The following is a 20,792-nucleotide window of genomic DNA, read 5'->3' as shown; positions in this document are numbered from 1 at the left end:
TTGGGATTCTTCTCCTTCCTGTATGCCTATGATTTGTAAGTTTGGTCTTTTTATGGTGTCACACAATTCCTGCATATTCCATTCTTGTGATTGCTTAAATTTTTCAGTCTTTGCCTGTGTGGTCTAGTTTGTCCACTTTATCTTCCAGTCTTGATACTCTGTTTTCCATTTCGTTCATCCTATTCCTGAAACTTTTTCCTGTCATTTCTAATTGACTTACTGAGTGTTTCACTTCCTTCTTCATTTCAGCCTGAGTATTGTTCAATATTTCTAACTCTTTTCTAAATTCATTTAGAAGTTTATCACCATCGTCCTTTAGCTCTTTGATTTCTTTGTTTGTGTGCTCTTTAAATTCACTGAATTCTTTTATCATGTTTATAATTGTGTTTTTGAGTTCCATGCCCTGCATTATCTCTAGGGGGTTCTCATTGTACTCCTCTAGAGGGCTATTGGTACTTGGTAGGGATATGTTATTTTGGTTTTCCATGTTATTATCTCTGTGATTTTGACACGTGAATTTCTTTTGTAGTTTCTATTCTTGTGTGAGACTCAGGCCTTCAAGTTTAGGTCTGCTTCTTTTTGTGAACTTTATGTGTCTTTGTGGTTTAGTTTTTGGGCATGAAAAGCTGGTTCATCTAAGCTTCCGGTTCTCTCTTTTGATTTTATATTGGAGTGGCCGATTGCTTTTGTCTTCAGGAGTTCCCAGAGAGGCCCAATTCAGGTGAGGGTCAGATATTTTCAGGCTTTCTCCTAAGGTCTGGATCCCTCCAGGAATGATTTTGGCCTCAGGAATTTGGGGGTTGGACTGGCCTGGAAGCCTGGCCCAGGAAAGATGCTGGTCTAGGGCAACTGGTGGCCGTGCCACCAAGAGATGCAAAGGCAGATGGGGCAGAAAGAGGCCCCAAGGCCTCCTGGGGATTGCACTGAGGAGATGGGTTGGTCTGGATGCAAAGGATCAGGAAGAGGAAAGGTCAGCCCTAGTGCCCCAGAAAGAGGCTAGCGAGTGGTGCAGGGCCAGGGAAGCAGAGGAAGTTGAGGGCGGGGCCAGGCCCAGAAGCAGTGCTCCTGGGGCCCAGAGAAGGCACTACGTTGGTCTGGATGAAAAGGTTCAGGGAGCAGTATTGGTTCTCAGGTGTCTGGGGCCCCCAGACAAGCAATGGGGCAGGGCCCAAACTCGGAAGAGAGAAAGGTGGTGGAGATGGGAGGGTGCAGAGGCTGGGGGAGTCAAGGCAAGGAGTGCACAATGGACTTACCCCGGAGAGAGGCCTGCAGGTAGGAGAGAGGCCTGTGGCAAGTCCTGCAGGCCCAGGGAAGCAGAGCGTGTTAAAAATATTTAAATAAAGATATAAACTTTATTTCAATGGCCGTGTCAATTACATTTCTGTCATTCCTCTTCCTGATCTTGGAATAATTGATGTTTGACATCAGGAAAGCTATCTCTTCATCCACAGAAATGTGTATGGAGGAACTTATTAAGCAATTAACCCAGGTAGCAAATAAAAATACCCTCATGAAGCAGAAAGATTAGCACCAAAAGACATGGTAGAACATAAACCTTTAACAGAAGACAAAATAAGGAGGACAAATATTTGTAGGGTAGAAAGAAATAAGAATTTCCCTAGAAGGGAAATCGATAGTAAAAAAGGGCACATCATGATGAGGGTGATGATGATGTTAATATATTATTATGAACAAGTGGTTATTATATATTTTATTGCTTATAGCCCACTTTATGAAATGCATAGGACACCTATTATTGCTCCCAGTCAATAAACTAAAAACTGAGGCTTTGAAAGTCTGGCCATAGGCACACAGGGAAGTCCATGATTCCTGGGTACTACCTCTTGAATGTCCTTTTGACATGAGCAAGCTTATCTAATCACTGTGGCATCTGTGTACACACCTGCATACCAGAAGTAGTTAGGGAGGTGCAGGGCCAACACTAGGATATCAAAAGTAAATAATGCATATCAGACAACAGCACTGAAAACCACTTTTCTGCACAGAAATATTCTTACCTTGTGTCACGCTTCTCTTTGCATAAAACATTGACATTTTCATGGTGTTTGGGAGCCTACTGTTGGCTTCTGAAAGCACTGGCGCCATATCATGCTGTCATTGTAACAGCCCTCCAGTGGTAGGACATTTTGGCTACAGCAGTGTGCTTGCCACCAAAACACTAAATTGCAATATTTTATATTTATCTCTATTTAAATTTTAGTGATGCTATATAAATGTTAACATGGCCTTACACTAATATAATCATGGAGGTGTCTTAATAACACCACATATTGGAACAGCTCTGGGTGAATTGTGATTTACTAAGGATACCTAATGTATGTTTCTCAAGTCACTTTAGTTAGGAAGTAGCATGACGATGCCACTGTTTCTCCCAAATCTATTTCCTGACTCAATGGCAAGGGATATGGAGATATTTGAAAGTATTTTGGAATAGACAAAGATTTCCAAAAATAGTCCAGAGAGGTTAATGTTTGACTTAGTTAATTTCTGGCTTGAGAAATAAATGGTGAGCCTTAATAAATTTTCAAGTCTCTGAAGCCTTCTGAGGATTAGACCCTGGACCTTCCTAGGGCTGAAACCACAGCTATACCAATGACTAACAGATTTTTCTCCTTTCCAGTGGCTTAGACAGAGATTTCTTTGGGTTTTCTGAAAAGCTTTTGACTTTGGAAGGTGAGACCAAGGGAGATGGAACCTTCCTGGAAGCCAGAGTCTTAATTGTCTATAACACTACCACATGACTACTGAGGCCTGAACATTAAGGCAGGCAATGATAAGAGAAACAAAGACCTGCTTGCTCCAAGTGTCTCCTCATAGAACAACGGTCCTTCATTTTACCATGACATTAAGGGATCAGATTGAGATTCTGATTAAAGAGACATAAGAATGAATAAAAAGTCAAAGAAAGTCTTTCAAAACAAACTCTACATCAATATGTTCAGAATAGTCTTTCTCCTACACAAATTCTACATCTAATAAGCAAGCAACAGTAACAGCCACCACCTGGAAACAAGAATCAGAATATTTGTTTCTATTTTAGAAATACAAATAGTCTTAGGAGCAGTTTTTTTTGTTTGTTTGTTTTTAATGGGCGAAACTACAGTACGAAGATATCCTGACCTTTTTAGGACAAAGAAAATGATGTATCTTTTAAAACATCTATTCTTTCAAGACACTGTCTACCCACTCCTCTTGCCTGATCAGTTTTCTAATATAAGGAGACAGAATTGAAATTCTAAAGAAATGCTACCCAGAAAGTGCAATAACCTGATTGCATGTTGATTGATTCCAGTCAACTAGGGGAAGACACATTCTCCTCAAAAGGCCATCCTTGGTGAGGTTCATCACTTATCACTAGATGTAGCTTTACTGCCAAGAGAATCAACCCTTTCAGTTTATTGCCCTCACAGGGCAAGTCTTGAGAGACTGTATGCAGCTGGTTCCTTTATTAGTTTTTATTAAAATAGAAGATATGACCTAAGATTTTTACTAAGTGTGCATATATAAGATAAGAAAACAGACATCACAGATGGTAGAAAACTTCTGTCTCTTTGGGATAAAGACAATCAAATTTTAGCTTTGCCAGTACCACACTGACATGTTGAGTAGAAATGTTTACCAGTGTAAGTGTACCCTTCTTCCAAGCCAATTAAGGCAAACAGTCCAGGTCAATGGGAATCTATCCATGTTACTCACCTGGAAAAAGCAGCCCCGAGCACAAAAGCAGCATACTCCTTCACCAGGGGCTCTGTGCTGTTCAGCCCATTAATCACCACTTGAAGGCCACCAAAGGACAGCAGGTCCTGTGCATTATCCATCTGCAACAAAGGCACTGCTTAGTACAGGATAGCCATCAAGAAAGGAAGCACTCTTCTGACAGCTTTTCTTTTGGTGACTATTCAAAAACAATGTAAAATAAAAAGCCTTTCTGAATAACTAGGACAGGTATATTAAAACAAGGCAGAGGCAGGCAGACCTCTGTTAGACCCAGGCCAGCTGGGGGATACAGGGAGACCCTGTCTCATCAATCAATCAACCACTCACTCACTCACTCAATCAATAATCAATCAATCAAAAACATTATAAATTTTAAAGTACTCTTAAATCTGAAAAATTGGAAGTCCTGATTCATGTAACCATTTATGAGTATCTGCATGGGAATTAGTGAAAATGGCACCTAGCTCTTGCTCATGCCAAACATATCTCAGAAATTCTAATGTCGTAATGAGTCACAAAGCTTACTCCAGACATACAAGTTGTTAATACAAAGAATCTGGCATCATGAGCACCACTAAATGGTGCTATGCTTTCTGTTGTTGTACAAATCCAAAAGCTCAGTGGAGACAAAAGACATTAAAAATATATAAAAATTTTTAAAAATGAAAGCTGATTTTTAATTAGAAGGCAGGAACTATAAAAGGAGCTCTGTTGGTAAAAGAGGCTGTGGTGTGTGGTGGCGGGGGTGGAGTGCTACAAGAGTGCTAGGAGAGGAGTAACAATATTACCCTTCTTTTCTAAGGTTGATGGAATCTGAGGGCATTCATGATAGAAATCTGTACAAAATTCACTTTCCCAAAGACTTTGGTCTAGGCCTGTTACTCACTAGTAACTATATACCAGACAGTGCAGAGTATTTCCATCATCACAAAACTAATAAGCTGTGTGACTTTAAACAATAAACCCAATGATTATAAAAAGGTCTCATTACAATGAAATTAATACTAAATAATTACACTGACTTCTTATCAAATATCTGTAGTTTGAGCAGTAATGGACATACTGACTTTTGTAGCGCTTAAACTATTATTATAACATTTGCTAATTAACTTACTAAATCCTATATTTCATATCTACATGAAAAAACAGAATCATAATCTCTTTTTCCTCCACCCCTTACCTACAAAGGTAATCTGTTGCCCAAATAATCCTACTCTGTAGAACTCAGGACAACTCAAGAAGCCAAAGCCAAGCAACAACGTGACAGCTATCCACTTTTTCTATCCAGAACTACAGGACTATTTCCTATCTGACTCTGTCCTTGCTTCTGTCTCCAAATAGGAAGTGGGTTCTGAGAGAAAAACCAAGTGTAAAGCACAGTTTCTGACTCTGTTCATGCATTTGGGTAGGCCTAGCCTTTTTATTTTTTATTTTTTATTTATTTTTTTAACCACTTGGAAGATAATTGTTACACATTTTAATAGAAGTGAGGTTTTGGTCCATCTACTGTTACAGTTTTAGTGACTAGAATAGTGCCTAGCATACAGTTAGGTATTAAATAAATAACCCTTACACTAATGAATATAAATTTGAGAAGAAAATTGCTCCTGAAAAAAAAACCTATTGTGAATTTTTTTAAAAGCAGTCTACACACACACATGCACACACACACATGCACACACACACACACACACACACACACACACACACACACACAAGCAATCTATATTATCTGTGTCAACAAAGTAAATGGATGTTGGTACCAAAGTAGCCAATCCAGGCTGTGAAGTAAGCATGAGGTCTGGTTGCTATGTCATGTTCAAGGCCAGAGCTAGAATTTTTCTGTCTAACTTGTCCCTATGAAGAAGGATGACTATTCTGCCAAAGCCCAACTAATTAGGAAGACTCAGAATTGGGTGCTTTGCTGATATAAACATCTTCCTTCCTTACATGTTCTGGTTTAAAAATATACTAATCCACACCTATCTTTTGATCCTCCTTGCTCTAGTTTTCCCAGGCACAAAATTACAGCTCAGAAACCCATCATCTCATGCCTGGGATGATCACTTATCAAAGCTCGTATGACTTCTTGGCAGAGCAGCTACCTTCCTGTTGACCCCAAAACAACACAACCCAGAGCCATGGAGGTTCTGTTCTAGATTCAGTTTCTCTACATTACTAAACAATTATTCCATGTGATGTAAAGCTGGTATTTATGTAAGCACTTAGGCCTTTGAAGGTGTTCTATCATTTCACTGGCAATAAGAAAGAAAAGGTTCATTCTGACCCACTTACACACCAAAAGCTGTGTTTCTTCCCAGAGTCACACACAAGGCAAGTCTGGAGCCAGACTTTTCTCAGGCTTCCTTGATGATAGGGAAAGACCAATGGAGAGAGGTAAAGAGAGAGAGAGAGCATTAGGAAGGGGATGAAGGGAACTAAGTCAACACCCAGAGCACTGACAAGACAATGGAAGATCAGGAATCTCAAAAAGGGAGAGATGGGAGTAAATAATTGAGGAGTCACGTGAGAAAAGACAACTATTTTGCCCAGGGCAGATGGGGCACATAGAGGCATTTCTTATAAATAACTCACAAACTGTTTTCTACACACAAGGTTTTGCTTTTCACATACCCTGTTTTAATAATTAAATATGACTGGGAGGAATCCTTTGGCAGATCCACTTCAGGTCCTTGAAGTCCATGACTCTTTAAGCCTCTATTCTATGAGTTTGGAGTGGGGATGGACTGAAGGGCCTGGCTAGAAAAGTTCTATCTGCCTCAAAGTTAGCACAACATTGCCCCAATTCTCCATCAGAACTGGAAATCAGGCTGTGCTATACACTCTGGAACCTCCCTGTGGAATCACAATTTATCATTATTATATGTCAGCATAGTGAACCAGCCCACGTCAATGACCCAGAACATTCTGCCAAAAGAGTGAGTTTGGCCTTGCCCAGCAGAATGGTTCCTGTGATGACCTCTGGCTGAGTGGTCACATCCAAGGAACTTTATACCTCTCCCATTGACCTGTGAAAGTGAAATGGGATGTCACCCTAGGGGATGGTATTGCCAGGGCCTGCAAGGGAAAAAAAAATCTGTTGGATTACTGCCTCTCAGGGCTCTGTGTACTCATTTCCTTCTAGGTATGGTATGCTTCTAGTAATTCTGGCCTTTCATGTGCAACTAGAGAACAAGACTACAGAAACCTCAAAGATTTACCCAACTATGTTAAGATGAAAAAAATAATAATAAAAGATGTCAACATCAGAGCAGGACTAAGCTGGCCAGTAGCCCCTAGGAGCCTTAATACTTTAAATATCTCTAATGGAAAAGCTATGGGGGTTTTTGTCTTTTGCCCTAAAGGAAGAATTGGAAAGGGGAAAGAGAACCCAGGTTCACTTTAACCCCCTTAAGAGGATCACAGCCTTGCTATTTGGGGTCTGAGAGAGTTATGAGCAGAGAAGGATGAAGAGCTGTACCATAACTCCTGGAGATACAGTACACTCTCATCCTTTTCTACCACAGAAGCTGGCAAAATCCTAAACAAAGAAAAAAAAATGTCTTTTAGCCTAGTTTACAGAGAATAAGGATGCTGTCATGTGTGGGAGGACACTGAGGTTCTATTCCACTGAATGAGGATCTCCAACAAGCCTTTGATTATAATTGCACAGCCTCCTGGGCCATCATTGTCCCTAGTCTGAATTACTGCAATAGCTTCCTATCTGGTCTCTGCTTCCACCAAGGCTCCTACCTCTGGTCAAATTCTCAACAGAGCAGCTAAAGGAGACTTTCTTTAATCATTTTTCTGTCCACTGTCCAATTCTATTCTTTCACATAGCCTATGAGGACCCCAGGATCTTCCTCTCATTATCTCTCCCCTTTCTCTCAGATCCAGTCAGAATGACCTTGTAGTTTCTCAAACGTACTAGGGATGCTCCTATCTCCTGTGTGAGATGCTCCTTCTCAATAATGCCAATTCCTGTCCAGGTCTCTTTTTTAGTTTTCCATAATATGTATCACCTTTCAAACAAATTATGTGGTATGTCTATCTGCCTTTACTAGAAGGTAAGCTCCAATTTTATTCATAAATGTATCTCAAGTGCCTGGAACAGTACCTAAGACTTAACAGGCACTCCATAAATTCATTTATTGAGAAAATGAATGGCTTAGCACCTCCTCATCTCTATCTTTTGAGCTTCATGCAAAAGGCACCAGTTTTCTTCAAGAAGCAGATTGCTCAAAAGTTTAAAAGTAGGCTAAGTGTGGTAGTACACACCTTTAATACTAACAGAGGCAGGGAGATCTCTGTGAGATCAAGGCCAACCTGGTCTACATAGTGAGTTCTAGGCCAGCTGGGGCTATAAGGAGATCTAGTCTCAAAAACAAAACAAAACAATATAAAACAAAATTTTAAAAAATCCCAAAAGTTTAAAAGCTTATGGTTAGACAGATCCTACTTACAAATCTACAGATCCTAGCTTCGGTAATCACACTATCTCCTTGTGCTTCATTTTCCTCATTTATAAAAAATGAGTCGCAGGGTGACTCATATTGTAGTGCCTGATATTCAGGAGGCTGCGGTGAAAGGAATCACTTGAGCCCAGAAATTTGAGACTATCCTGGGGAACATAATGAGACTCTATCTCAAAACCCACAAAACAAACAAATAAAGAAACAAACAAACAAAAGGGACTCATAGTGGTGCCTACCCATAAAGCAGCCGTGGAAGTTGATGAATTAAAAGTAGATAGGATATTAGCCATTATAAGTTTGAACAGTTACTTTCCCACTTCAAATTCTCCAAGGATTGTTAGGATTAAGGGTAAAATCACAGAGTAAGAGACTAGTCCCAACTTGACCTCTCTGACTCCCAGCATCTACTGTGTTTATGATGCCCTTCCCCTGGCTACGATCTAGTCATCCCAATCTTTCAATTTACCAAGCTCATCTCTGCCCCAGATTCTTTGCACATGTAACTTATGCTGCCTGAAATGCTCTAATAGAAAGACTGGCAAACTTTTTCTAAAGGGCCTAACAGCTTTTGGGTTTTTGGTTAATTCTCTAAAAATACATATTTTATTAATTATTTGGGTGTTTCATACATGCATACAATAGATTTTGATCATATTTATCCCCCACTCCTCCCCTAACTCCTCCCAGGTTCATCCTCCCCCATACCCTCCCAATTTCATGTTCTTCTTCTTCTTCTTCTTCTTTTTTTTAATAACCCACTAAGTCCAGTTTGTGCTGCCCATATGCACCTGAGGTTGTGGAACCATCCATTGGAGTATGGTTGATCTACCACGGGCCACCACCTTCAGAAAACTGACTGCCTCCCCAGCAGCCATCAACTGTCAATGTCAATAGCTCCTCACCAGGTGTGAGGCCCTCCCCATCCATGCTGAAATGTTGACTGACTTGAGCTCCTACAGGCAACCACAGCTGCTCTGAGTTGATGAGTGCAGTGGTTCTGTCATGTCCAAAAGACACTGTTTCACCCCAATCCTCTCTGATCTCTGGCTCTTACAGTCTTTCTACCCTGTCTTCCACAATACTACCTGTGCCTTGGAGAAAGGAATGTATAATGATATGAAGGGGGAAAAGGGGAATAATGGAGAGGGGGGTTTAAGCAGTAAATACTTTTTTTACTTTGCAAGCAATGTGGTTTCTGTCACAACTATGCAACTCTGTCACTATAATGAAATGAACCTTAAATATTACATCAACAAATCAGGGAGATTATCCCAATAAAATTTTATTTACAAATGCAGATATTACACCAGATTTGGTCCATGGGCAACAGCTGCATCACCTGTTTAACTTCTTCCTCTTCATCTAGCTAATCCCTATTCCTCCATGAATACTAAGCCTAAATGACACATCCTTTGAGAAGCTACCTTTTATTAACTCTAACTAGGTTCTAAGTTCCCCTGTGATATACTCTGGCATCACCCTCTGAAGCCCCTATTATACTCTTAAGTCACCTCATTATTTGTTCATTTGTTCAACTGTTCATTATTGGTTTCCCTTTCTAGACCACAAATGACATGAGACAGAAACTATGGCTATTTTGCCTCAGTGTTAAAAAAAAAAAAGGGAGGTAACTAACAGTTCAAGCAAAAAAGAAGTTGATTCTGGCCTCTAAAAACATACCTAACTACCACAGTGAACTACATTGAAAACAGTCTATGTCTGGAAAGAGAAAGATGCTGATGCTGTTTTCTCAGGGCTTAGGGTAAGGGGTTATTTTTGAAACTATTATTTAAAAGGTCAGATTTGGGGCTGGAGAGATGGCTCAGCAGTTAAGAACACTGTTCTTGCAAAAGACTCTGGTTCAAATCCCAGCACCCACATGGCAGCTAACAACTATCCTTAACTCCAGTCCCAGGGGATCTAACAGCCTCTTCTGGCCTCCTCAGGCATTGCACGACATGGGTGCACTTACCTACATGCAGGCATAACACTCATACACATAAAATGAAAATAATAAATAAAATATAAAAAAATAAATAAATAAAATATTTTTTAAAAGGTCAGATTTATGAGCAAGGAAATACAATACCTGATGGACATAATACTCAAGATCAAAGAGTGCAGCAATCTTCTCTTCCAGGCTGGAATTGGAACTATTGAACTTGTTTATCAGCCGTACCATAATCTGCATATCAGTCTCAATAACAACATTCAGCTCATCAAATTCTTTCTTCAGCTCCTCAATGGGGCGGAAGAGTTGTTTTACCTTGGCCTGCCTTGCCTAAAGAGAACAGCAAAGAGATAATTAATCTAATGGATTGGAGACATTTCCCCAAGGTTCCTATGGTTCACCCCCATTAAAGAACTGCTCTTCCAGCCAGACATGGTGGCACATGCCTTTAATCCCAGCACTTGGGAGGCAGAGGCAGTTGATCTGGATCTCTGTGAGTTCAAAGCCAGCCTGGTCTACATAGCGAGTTCCAGGCCAGTTGGGGCTGACTACAGGGAGACCCTGTCCCAAAAAGACAAAAAAAAAAAAAACAAAAAAAAAAACTGCTCTTCCAAGACTCACATCCTAGCCGGGTGTGGTGGCGCATGCCTTTAATCCCAGCACTTGGGAGGCAGAGGCAGGCGGATCCTTGTGAGTTCAAGGCCAGCCTGGTCTACATAGTGAGTTCAGGTCAGCTGGGACTACAGGGAGACCCTGTCTCAAAAAGACAAAAAAAAAACAAAAACCACAAAAATCCAAGACTCACATCATAATCTATCCTATCAGAAACTCATACTTCCTCAGAGACCCAGAGAAAAAGCCATCAGAGTCCACCCATATAGGGCTCTATCCAAACACACTCAGAATTTTCCAGGTTCATTTATTCAAAACTGATTTCCAGTATTCTTGAAGCATAGGGGTTCCTTGTTGCAATCACTGAGGTCAGGGAAAGCAAGATAAGCTTACTTACCTCTAACCTCATGGGACAGGTAAAGGAGAAGTAAAAGAATCCATACCATAGTTTTCTGCCCTTCCTAATCAGAATATCTTGGTCTTGTACTACCCGACCCAACAACATTTTAGGGAAACTCGGATGTAGGAAACTGTGGGTAAGAACTGTCAGAGCAGGAGCAATTTGCCAATGAAAATTAAATCACTGTCATTACTGTCAGTCTAACCACAGGTGTACAATTTGTTCAACTGTTTGAAATGGCTAAATTACTGTATGCACTATACTCAAATCTCAAACAATTTTCTCTCAGTCCTCCCAACTCCACATACATATAAAGATTTTTAAAATGAAGTTATGTTAGAGGTGAATGAAAGACTTTAATTGGATATTTTGTAGATGTGGCACTCCATTTTCTTCCCAATTTTAGCCTATAGTGCTTATAAAGAAAGTCTGAAAGGTCGTGGTGGTTTATGTATCTATCTTCCAAGAAAAATTAAAATGCATGGGTATTTATAAAAAGCAGGATGATGAGCAGCTGTCAGCTCCAAATTATTCATCTATCACCTATGGTTTCTCTCCCCAGTATAAGCACTCCATAGAAACACCAACCAAAGATATGAATCAGCCTCTTTTTAAAAAGACTGTTCCAGCAGAGCAATCACATCTATGAGGTGCCACACCCAATACTGGGGCTAAAACACTGTGAAATGTTCTTGCTAAACTCAGGTAGAAGTCTCTGGATGGTGAATAAAACCAGTTAAAATGGTCTGGGAAGGCTGTCACTTCTATGGAAAAATTGGCAAGGGAGCATGATAAGAAAATAATGAATTCTGCCTTATAAAGAGGATGACTCCTGGCTCTTAGGAAGGGCTTTGAAAAAGGAAAAGGAAAGATTTAGTTTGAAGAAATTATAAATTCACAGGAAAATATAAAATTAGTACAGAGAGTACCATGTATTCTTTATCCATCTCCCCCCAATGGTAACATATTATATAATGATAGTACAATGTTAAAAACAAGAAAAGGCACAGTACAATAGTCAAGTGGACCACGGGTCTTAGATTATATGCCCTCCTTTGCATATATGTATATACCATTCCATATAGTTTTATACAAGGTATAGCTTTATGTAATCACCACGACAAATTATAGAATCGTTTCACCACCAAGTAACTCCACTGAATAATCTCTGTATAGCCACATCTTGTACTCTCACTGCCCCAGTCCCTAAGCCCTGATAACCACTAATTTTTCCTCCAGCTCTATAATTCTGACATTTGGAGAATGTTTTATAAATGGAACTACACAGATTGGCTTTTCTAAGATTGGCATTTTTTCACTAAGCATAATGCCCTTGAGATCTATCCAAGTTACTGTGTACACATCAAGTGCTCACTTCTTTTTAGTGCTGAATATTTCATTATATACATGGTTTGTTTACTCATTTACCTGATTAAAACATTCGACTTGTTTTCTAGGCTTTAGCTATTATGAATAAAACTGTTCAGCTGGCAAGATGGCTCAGTGGGAAAAAGTATTTGCCTCACAAGTCTGACAACCTGAGTTCCATCCCTGGAACCCAAGGAGATAGCCAATTCTTGAAAGTTACCCTCTGTCCTACACATATACACTGTGACATGTGCATGCCCATACCCACACACATATATTATTTACACACATAATAATAATAACAATAATAAACAACTGCTATAAGCACGTGAAACCTGCATACAGATTTTTGTTTAAACATGTTACTTTTCTTTTTTTTTAATATTTTATGTGTATACATGTATTGCCTCATGTAGGTAAGTGCACCCATGTCATGCAATGCCCACAGAGGACAGAAGAGACTGTCGGATCCCCTGTAACTGGAGTTATGGACAGTTGTTAGCGGCCATGTTGGTGCTGGGATTCAAACCCAGGTCTTCTGTAAGAACAGTGTTCTTATCCGCTGAGCCATCTCTCCAGCCCCAAGTTCTTATTTTTCTAGGATAAATGCCCAAAAGCACAGTTACTGAGTTATCTGGTAAATCTATTTTGTTTCATAAGAAACAAACCATTTTCCAGAAGGAATGTACCATTTTACATTCCCATCAACTATGTATATAAAAAAGTTTAATCATATTTTTACCTTTATATAATACTATCATCATTTTTTTCCAACTATAAATTTATTCAACACAAAACAACCTCTTCCAACTACACTGAGGTGGCTGACCATGTCTATGACCAACGCACCTCTGAACTGGCATTCAGTTGCTGAGCCATCCCCCACTCAGCTTTCTTGTCAGCAGTAGTGGATACAGTGCTCCATCTGCAGGTGTCTCTGTTGGCATCCCCTCTTGTGAATCATGCAGGTTGCTCACTCGCCAGACCTTTGAGTCAAGGCCTGCCAGTCTTAAGACAGCTGCTGTGCAGGATGGCAGGCATGATCTTGGAAAGCAGGTGGGGGTAATCACTGAGATATTGGATACTCTCATTGATAAGGTACCAGTAGAAATCTCTCCAGGCCAACTTCCTGTGAAACAGCCTGGAGACTTGAGAGGCTGCACAGCCTTCATGACATGAAGGTTTGGTACATTCCTATCTGCCAACTCTGAGTGTTTAGACATGTGGACATCCTTCTGAGCTTCTATCACTCCCCCCTTAAAAAGGAATCCACAGATGGCAATCCTATTCTTGGGCATCAACATCAAGGTGGCTGCAGGGTACAAGGCTGACGCTGGAAAGCCTAGCATCAATTTTTATGTATCCTAACAAATACATACTATAGATTTATTTTGCATATCTCTAATGGCTAATGATGCTAAATATGTTTTCATGTGTTTATCTGCCATCCACATATTTTCTTTGCTGAAATGTTTGTTGAATTTTCCCACTTTGTAAATAGGTTCATTTTTACTATTGAAGTTTGACAGTAGGCCAGATAAAAGTCCTTTGTCAGGGACCAGAGAGATGGCTGAGCAGTTAGGAGCACTTGCTACTTTTGCAGAGTACTCAGGTTTAGTTCCCAGGATGCACATGGTGACTCACAACCATCTCTAACTCCAGTTCTAGGGGATCCGGTGCCTTCTTCTGGCTTCTATGAAAGACATGCAGTGGACATATATACTGGCAGACAAAAACACTCATGCACATAAAATAAAAATAAATATTTTTTAAAAAGTCTTTTGTCAGGTTTGGTATACAACTCATCAGTAGGGCACGTGTATAGCCCTGGGGTCAATCCCCAGTACCATGAAGAAAACAAAACAGACTTTGTCAGATACAGTTCTTCCTTTGCATGGGTTTTCAAATTTCAATTACCATAATATTTTAACTATAATGATACAAAGTCATAACTTTTTCAGAGCTGAGGATGTAGCTCGGTTGGTAGAGTGCTTGCCTAGCATGTACAAAGCCCTGGGCTTGATCCCTAGCACAGCATAACTAGACATGGTGGTGTATACCTGTAATCCTAGTACTCAGGAGGTGGAGGCAGGCGGATCAAAAGTTCAAAGTCACCCTCAGCTATGTTGTGAGTTTTAAGGCCAGTTGAGATACAGGAGACCCTGTCTCAAAAATAAAAATAGGGATTGGAAAGATGGCTCAATGGTTAGGAGGGCATACTGAAAGTTTGTTTCCTAACACCCATGTCAGGCTGCTCACAAATGCCTATAACTGCAGCTCCAGGGGATCTGATGCCCTCTTCTAGGCTCTGCAGGCCCCTGCATTCTCATGCACATACCCATACATACACATAATTTTTAAAATAATCAAAAAAAGAAGTAATTTTGAAATTGAGGATTTTATGTGGTTTAGCTAGAAGTATAACACTAGACTCATAAAATAAGTTAGGAAGTATTCCTTCTGTGTTCACTTTCTAGAAGAGGCAGTGTACAACTGATAATTTTTTCATTGTATTTTTAATTGAATTTTTGCTATTTTCATACAATATAGTTTAATGGTATTTAGATCCCCTCCCCATCTTCCCCATCTGCACCTCCCCTCGCTGTTCCCCACACAATTTAATATATTGTCTCTCATATGCCTGCCCAATTTAATGTTCTCTTATATATATATTACAGCCTATAGAGTCTGATTTGTGTCCCCAAATGTTATTCAGTGTTAGTCCATCCAGTGGGTCCACAAAGAGTCTCATCTCTATGAGATACCATCTCTCCCCCTCCCAATTGCCATCAGTTGCTAAAGTTCCTTAGGTTGGGTTGGGATTTCTGACCTGCTTCCCCATGTCCAGGCTGAAATTTTGTCTGATTTGAGCTTGCAGAGAACTTGTGCATGTTGTCACCATTGCCATATGGAACAACTACCTGAAACATAGTCTTTCAGGTAATTATTTTTAAATGTTTGGTAGATATCTCCAATAAACTATCTGAACATAAGCAATTCTTTTTTTTGAACATTCTTATTACAAATTGAATCTCTTTAATGGTTATAGAACTAATTGAATTTCATATGGATAAGTTTGGATAGTGCAAACTTTATTTTTTGAAGTGCTGGGTATTGAATCCAGGGCCATGAACATACTAAGCAATTGTTCTACCACTGTTCAAAGGATCCCCAATCATTTGAATCAGGGATCTCACTATGTAGCTCAGGCTGATCTTGTACTTGTGTTCTTCTTGCCTGCCTCTCAAATGCTGGGGTTATAGGTGTGCATCATACCTAACTAAACTAACTGATTGTAGTTTTATTTTTATTCAGTTCAACATGCCTTTATTTATTTATTTATTTATTTATTATTTTTTAACTTCTCTTGAGACTTCTGTGCTGGATAGCTTTAGTGTAAAGTTGACACACCTGGGTTGAGGGAGCCTCAACTGAGGAATTTCCTCCATCGAAATGATCTGTGGCCATATCTGTGGGGCATCTTCTTGATTGTTGAGTGATGTGGGAGGGCCCAGCCACTGTGGGTGGTGCCACATCTGGGCAGGTGGGCCTGTGTTGCATAAGAAAGCAGGCTGAGCAGGGGTCAGGGGAGCAAACCAGTAAGCAGTGTTCCTCCATGGCCTATGCTTCAGGTTCCTGCCCTGAGTTCCTACCTTGGGCTCCCTCAGTGATGAAGTATGACCCAGAAGATGTAAGACAAATAAACCCTTTCCTCCCCAAGTTGGTAGTGATCAGAGTGTTTTGTCACAGCAATGGAGAAACAAACTAGAACTTCCTTAACACAAATGTTTAGAAATTTTCGTACTATTCTGGTTTCTCCTTTGAATCCTTTATGGTCATCAGAGTACACTGTCAACTTAATTATTTTAGTTTTGTTGAGATGAGTCTAACTTGATAAATGTTTCTTGGATACCTGAGAAGAATGTATATTCTGTTATTGTTAGATAGACTGTTCTACAAATGTCAAATTGTTCTGGTTGATGGTGCTATTTGGCATTTTCATATCCTTGCTGATTTGCTTCCTAGTAGTTTTAGCAATTCTGAGAAAGGGATGTTGAAATTCCTAAACATAGTTGTGGATTTCTCTGCTTCTTCTTTTTAGTTCTGTCAGGTTTTACTTAAGGTGTTTTGACATATGAATGTAAAAGATTAAGATTACTACATATTTTAGGGACTAGAGTGAGGGATCGGTTGTTAAGAGCACTTGCTGCTTTTGCAGAGGACCCAGGTTTCAGTTCCCAGCACCCACATGGTAGCTAACAACTGCCTATAACTCCAATTCCAGTGGATCTGATGACCTCTTCTGTCTCCCTTGGGCTCCAGGCATGCACACTATATACTTACAAACAATCAAGCACCCACACATATACATAAAATAAATAAATCCTTGGGACTGGAGAGATGACTCAGCAGTTAAGAACACTGGCTGTTCTTGCAGAAGACCCAGGTTCGAATCCCAGCACCAACATGGCAGCTAACTACTGTCTTTAACTCCAGTTCCAGGGGATCCAACAGCCTCTTCTGTCCTCCGCGGGCATCGCATGACACAGGCGCACTTACCTACATGCAGGCAATACACGCATACACATAAAAAAGAAACAATAATAATAAATATTTTTTAAAAGAAATAAATCCTTAAAAAAGATCAGGCCAACCCATGCCTTTAATCCCAGGCAGAGACAGATGGATCTCTGTGAGTTCAAGGACAGCCTGATCTACAGAGCAAGTTCCAGTCCAGCTGGGAGCTACAGGGAGAACTTATCTGAAAAAAAAAAAAAAAAAAAAAAAAAAAAAAAAAAAAATTATATGTTTTAGTGGAGTGACCTCATTATCATTTTGTACTATTCCTCCTCAGCACTAGTCATTTATTTTGCTTTGAAGTCAACTTTATATAATGCTAATGCTTTTTTGTTTTGAATTAATGCTTGTGTGATATATTCTTTTTTTTTTTTTTTTTTTTTTTTTTTTTTTTTTGAGCAGGTCAACTGACCTGGAACTCAAGCAGGCCAGACTGGCTGGCCAGAACTCACAGAGCTCCACCTGCCTTTGCCTCCCAAGTGCTGGGATTAAAGGCATGGAACACCATGCCAGCCAATTTTTCATTTTTTATCTACCTCCTTTATTACTATATTTGAGTGGGTTTCTCAAGCATATATTTGGAAGTATATATTTGGGTTTTTAAAAATCTATTTATTAGGGGCTGGAGAGATGGCTCAGCATTTAAGAACATTGATTGTTCTTGCAGAAGACTGGGGTTCGAATCCCAGCACCCACATGGCAGCTAACAACTGTCCATAACTCCAGTTCTAGGGGATCTGACAGCCTCTTCTGTCTTCTGAGGGCATTGCACGACACGGGTGCACTTACCTACATGCAGGCAATACACACATACACATAAAATAAAAATAATAAATAAAGTATTTTTTAAAATCCATTTATTATAATATGTTTTAATTGGTATATTTAGACTATTCATATTTAATGTAATTATTGATATGGTAAAGCTCAAGTCTGCCATTGAAATTTATTCTGTGGGATTTTTGTTTGCTTGTTTGTCTTGTGTTGTTTTGGTTTCAATTGGATTTTTTGTCTTTTGAGGCTGTGTCTCAGTGTAGCCCAGGCTGTCCTCCTGCTTCTACCTTCCAAGTGCTTGGTTTTATTCTCTGCTTTTTGTTTCCCTTTTCTTATCTTCCTATGGCAAGGCAATGTACATTTTTTTAAAAAAAAATCTTATTATTTTTATTATTTCATGTGTATGCATGTATTGCCTGCATGTATGTAAGTGTGCCTGTGTCATGAAATGCCCTCAGAGGACAGAAAAGGCCACTGGATCCCCTGGAACTGGAGTTTCAGACAGTTGTTAGCAGCCATGTGGGTACTGGGATTTGAACCCGGGTCTTCTGCAAGAAAAGTCAATGTTCTTAACCTCTGAGCCATCTCTCCAGCCCTGGCAATGTACATTTTTAAGAACTCCATTTTGGTTTATCTGTAGTGTTTTTGAGTACATCTGTTTTAGAGTTTCATTTTAATGTTGATTGTAGTATTATAAAATATCTAAGTGACTGTTAAACTACAAGAGTCAAGATTATACCAGGCAAGGTAGCACATACCTTTAACCCCAAAACTGGGAAGGCAGAGGTAGGCAAATTTTTGTAATTTCAAGGCCAGCCCCGCCTACATAGTGTGTGCCAGGTCAGTAAGGGCTACATAGTGAAACCATGTCTAAATAAAAAAATTCTCTCTCCATGAAGTATAGAATAGAAACCTTACCTCCAATTATGTTACTCTCTTCTATAACTTTCTTAAAATATTCCCAATAGATAGCAAGAAACAAATCAGATAATGTCAAGATGTGTGCTTCAACTGTCAAACAATACTAATACTCAAAAAGAGACAGATAATCTGGGAGTGGTGTGATTGCCTTTAATCCCAGAATTTGGGAGGCAGAGGCAGGCAGATTTCTGTGAAATCCAGGCCAGCCTGGTCTACATAGTGAGTTCTAGGCTAGCTGTGGCTACAGGGAGATCCTGTCTCAAAAAGATTAAGAGAGAGAGAGAACGAATGTATTTCCTCCTTGTTCTTTCGTCCTTCCTGATGATCCAAGCTTCCTTCATTTTATTTATTGTTCTTTCTTCCTTTTTGATATTCTAAGCTTCCCTCTATTATTCCTTTCTATTGGGAAAATATCCTTTAGTCATTCTTTTAGGGTAGCTGTGCTGTGAACAAATTTTCTTAATTTTCCTTTGCTTGAGAATGTTTTGATTTTCCTTTCACTCCTGATGGATATTTTTTATGGGCTACAGAATCTGAAAGAACAGTTCTTTCCTTATGAACCTGTAAAATGTATCATATACTTATAGCCTCTATGGCTTCAAATGAAAAAAAAATCACTATCACTCAATCATTTTTCCCTTATACATGTGTCATTTCTCTCTAGCTGCCTTAAATTTTTTTTCTGTCTTTAGAAATTTTACTGTGATAGGGGCTAGAGAGATGGCTCAGTGGTTAAGAGCACTATCTGCTCTTGCAGAGGCCTGGTGTTCAGTTCTCAGCACCCACATGACAACTAACAACCATCTGTGACTCCAGTTCCAGGGGATCTGATGCCCTCTTCTGGCCTCCATAGGCATTGCACAACACAGGTACCCTTACATACATGTAGGCAAAGCACTCATACATATAAAATAAACAAACAAATTTACTGTGATGAACCTCGACACCAATTTTCTTCAGTTTATAATATGAAGTCCGCTTGGCTTCATGAATCTGTGATTTTATATCTCTGATTAAATATGGGAATTCATTTAGCCATTGTTTCTTTAGCTTATTTCTGCAGCTCCAAATCCTTTCTCCTCCCTGTTTAGAACTCCAATTAACACAAATGTTAGCTCTTTTGTTGTTGTTCCACAGGTCCTCAAGACTCTATTCGTTTTTTTCCCAATCTATTTTTTGGGGGTGGGGTCTTTCTGAGACAGGGTCTCCCTGTAGCTCCAGCTGCCTGGAACTCACTCTGTAGACCAGGCTGGCCTCGAACTCATAGAGATCCATCTGCCTCTGCCTCCCAAGTGCTGGTATTAAAGGTGTGCGCCACCACACCCGGCCCTGGATTTGTTTTATTTTTAATTTTGTGTGTGTGTGTGTGTGTGTGTGTGTCTGTCTGTCTGTCTGTCTGTCTGTGAATATGTGCATGTGAATGCAGGTGCCTGGGGAGGCCAGGAGCATAGGATCGCTCTAGAGCTAGGGTTACAGGTGGTTGTGAGCTGTCCAATGTGGTGCTGGAAATGTAACTTAGGTCCTCTGCAAAAGCAATATGAGTTCTTAATCACTGAGCCATCTATCCAGCCCCCCAGAAAGAAACTTTTATTATTATTTTTTTGAGACAAGGTCTCCCTATAAGTCCCAGCTGGCCTGGCACTCACTATGTAGACCAGAATAGCCTTGAACTCACAAAGATTCACCTGCCTCTGCCTCCAAAATGCTGGGATTAAAGATGTGCACCACCACACCCAGCAAGAGCAAGTCTTAAGTTTTAAGTTATACAATGTTTTGAGTAGCATGAGAAACTCTCATGCTATCCTTGCTTCAACTTGACTTAGATATGAACATCCCCTTATCCAGCATAGCCATACTGTACACACTGCCACCCATTAGACATAACTTTATTACAGTATATTACAACTGTTCCATTTTATTACTGTTGTCTTTAATCTCTTATTGCACCTAATTAATAACTTTAACTTTTATTATA

The 20,792-nt window shown here is 39.8% G+C and overlaps 1 protein-coding gene and 1 pseudogene across 3 annotated transcripts in view; both read right to left on the bottom strand.

Annotated features, from left to right (window-relative positions):
- The window catches only part of Sil1 (SIL1 nucleotide exchange factor), a 314,878-nt gene that overhangs the window by 102,037 nt on the left and 192,049 nt on the right, over positions 1–20,792 (bottom strand). For all 3 annotated transcript variants that reach the window (XM_008834287.2, XM_029564109.1, XM_008834288.2), the window contains exons 6-7: positions 10,303–10,494; positions 3,718–3,839 (exon numbers count right to left, since the gene is read on the bottom strand). In XM_008834287.2, the coding sequence (XP_008832509.1) occupies positions 3,718–3,839; positions 10,303–10,494 (314 nt within the window). The remainder of the gene's footprint in view (positions 1–3,717; positions 3,840–10,302; positions 10,495–20,792) is intronic.
- On the bottom strand, positions 13,327–13,848 carry LOC103735169 (annotated as a pseudogene).

This window comes from Nannospalax galili, unplaced genomic scaffold (genome assembly GCF_000622305.1).
Source record: "Nannospalax galili isolate Female #2095 unplaced genomic scaffold, S.galili_v1.0 scaffold856, whole genome shotgun sequence".
NCBI classification, from domain to species: Eukaryota; Metazoa; Chordata; class Mammalia; order Rodentia; family Spalacidae; genus Nannospalax; species Nannospalax galili.
This window is presented reverse-complemented; position numbering and strand designations above follow the sequence as displayed.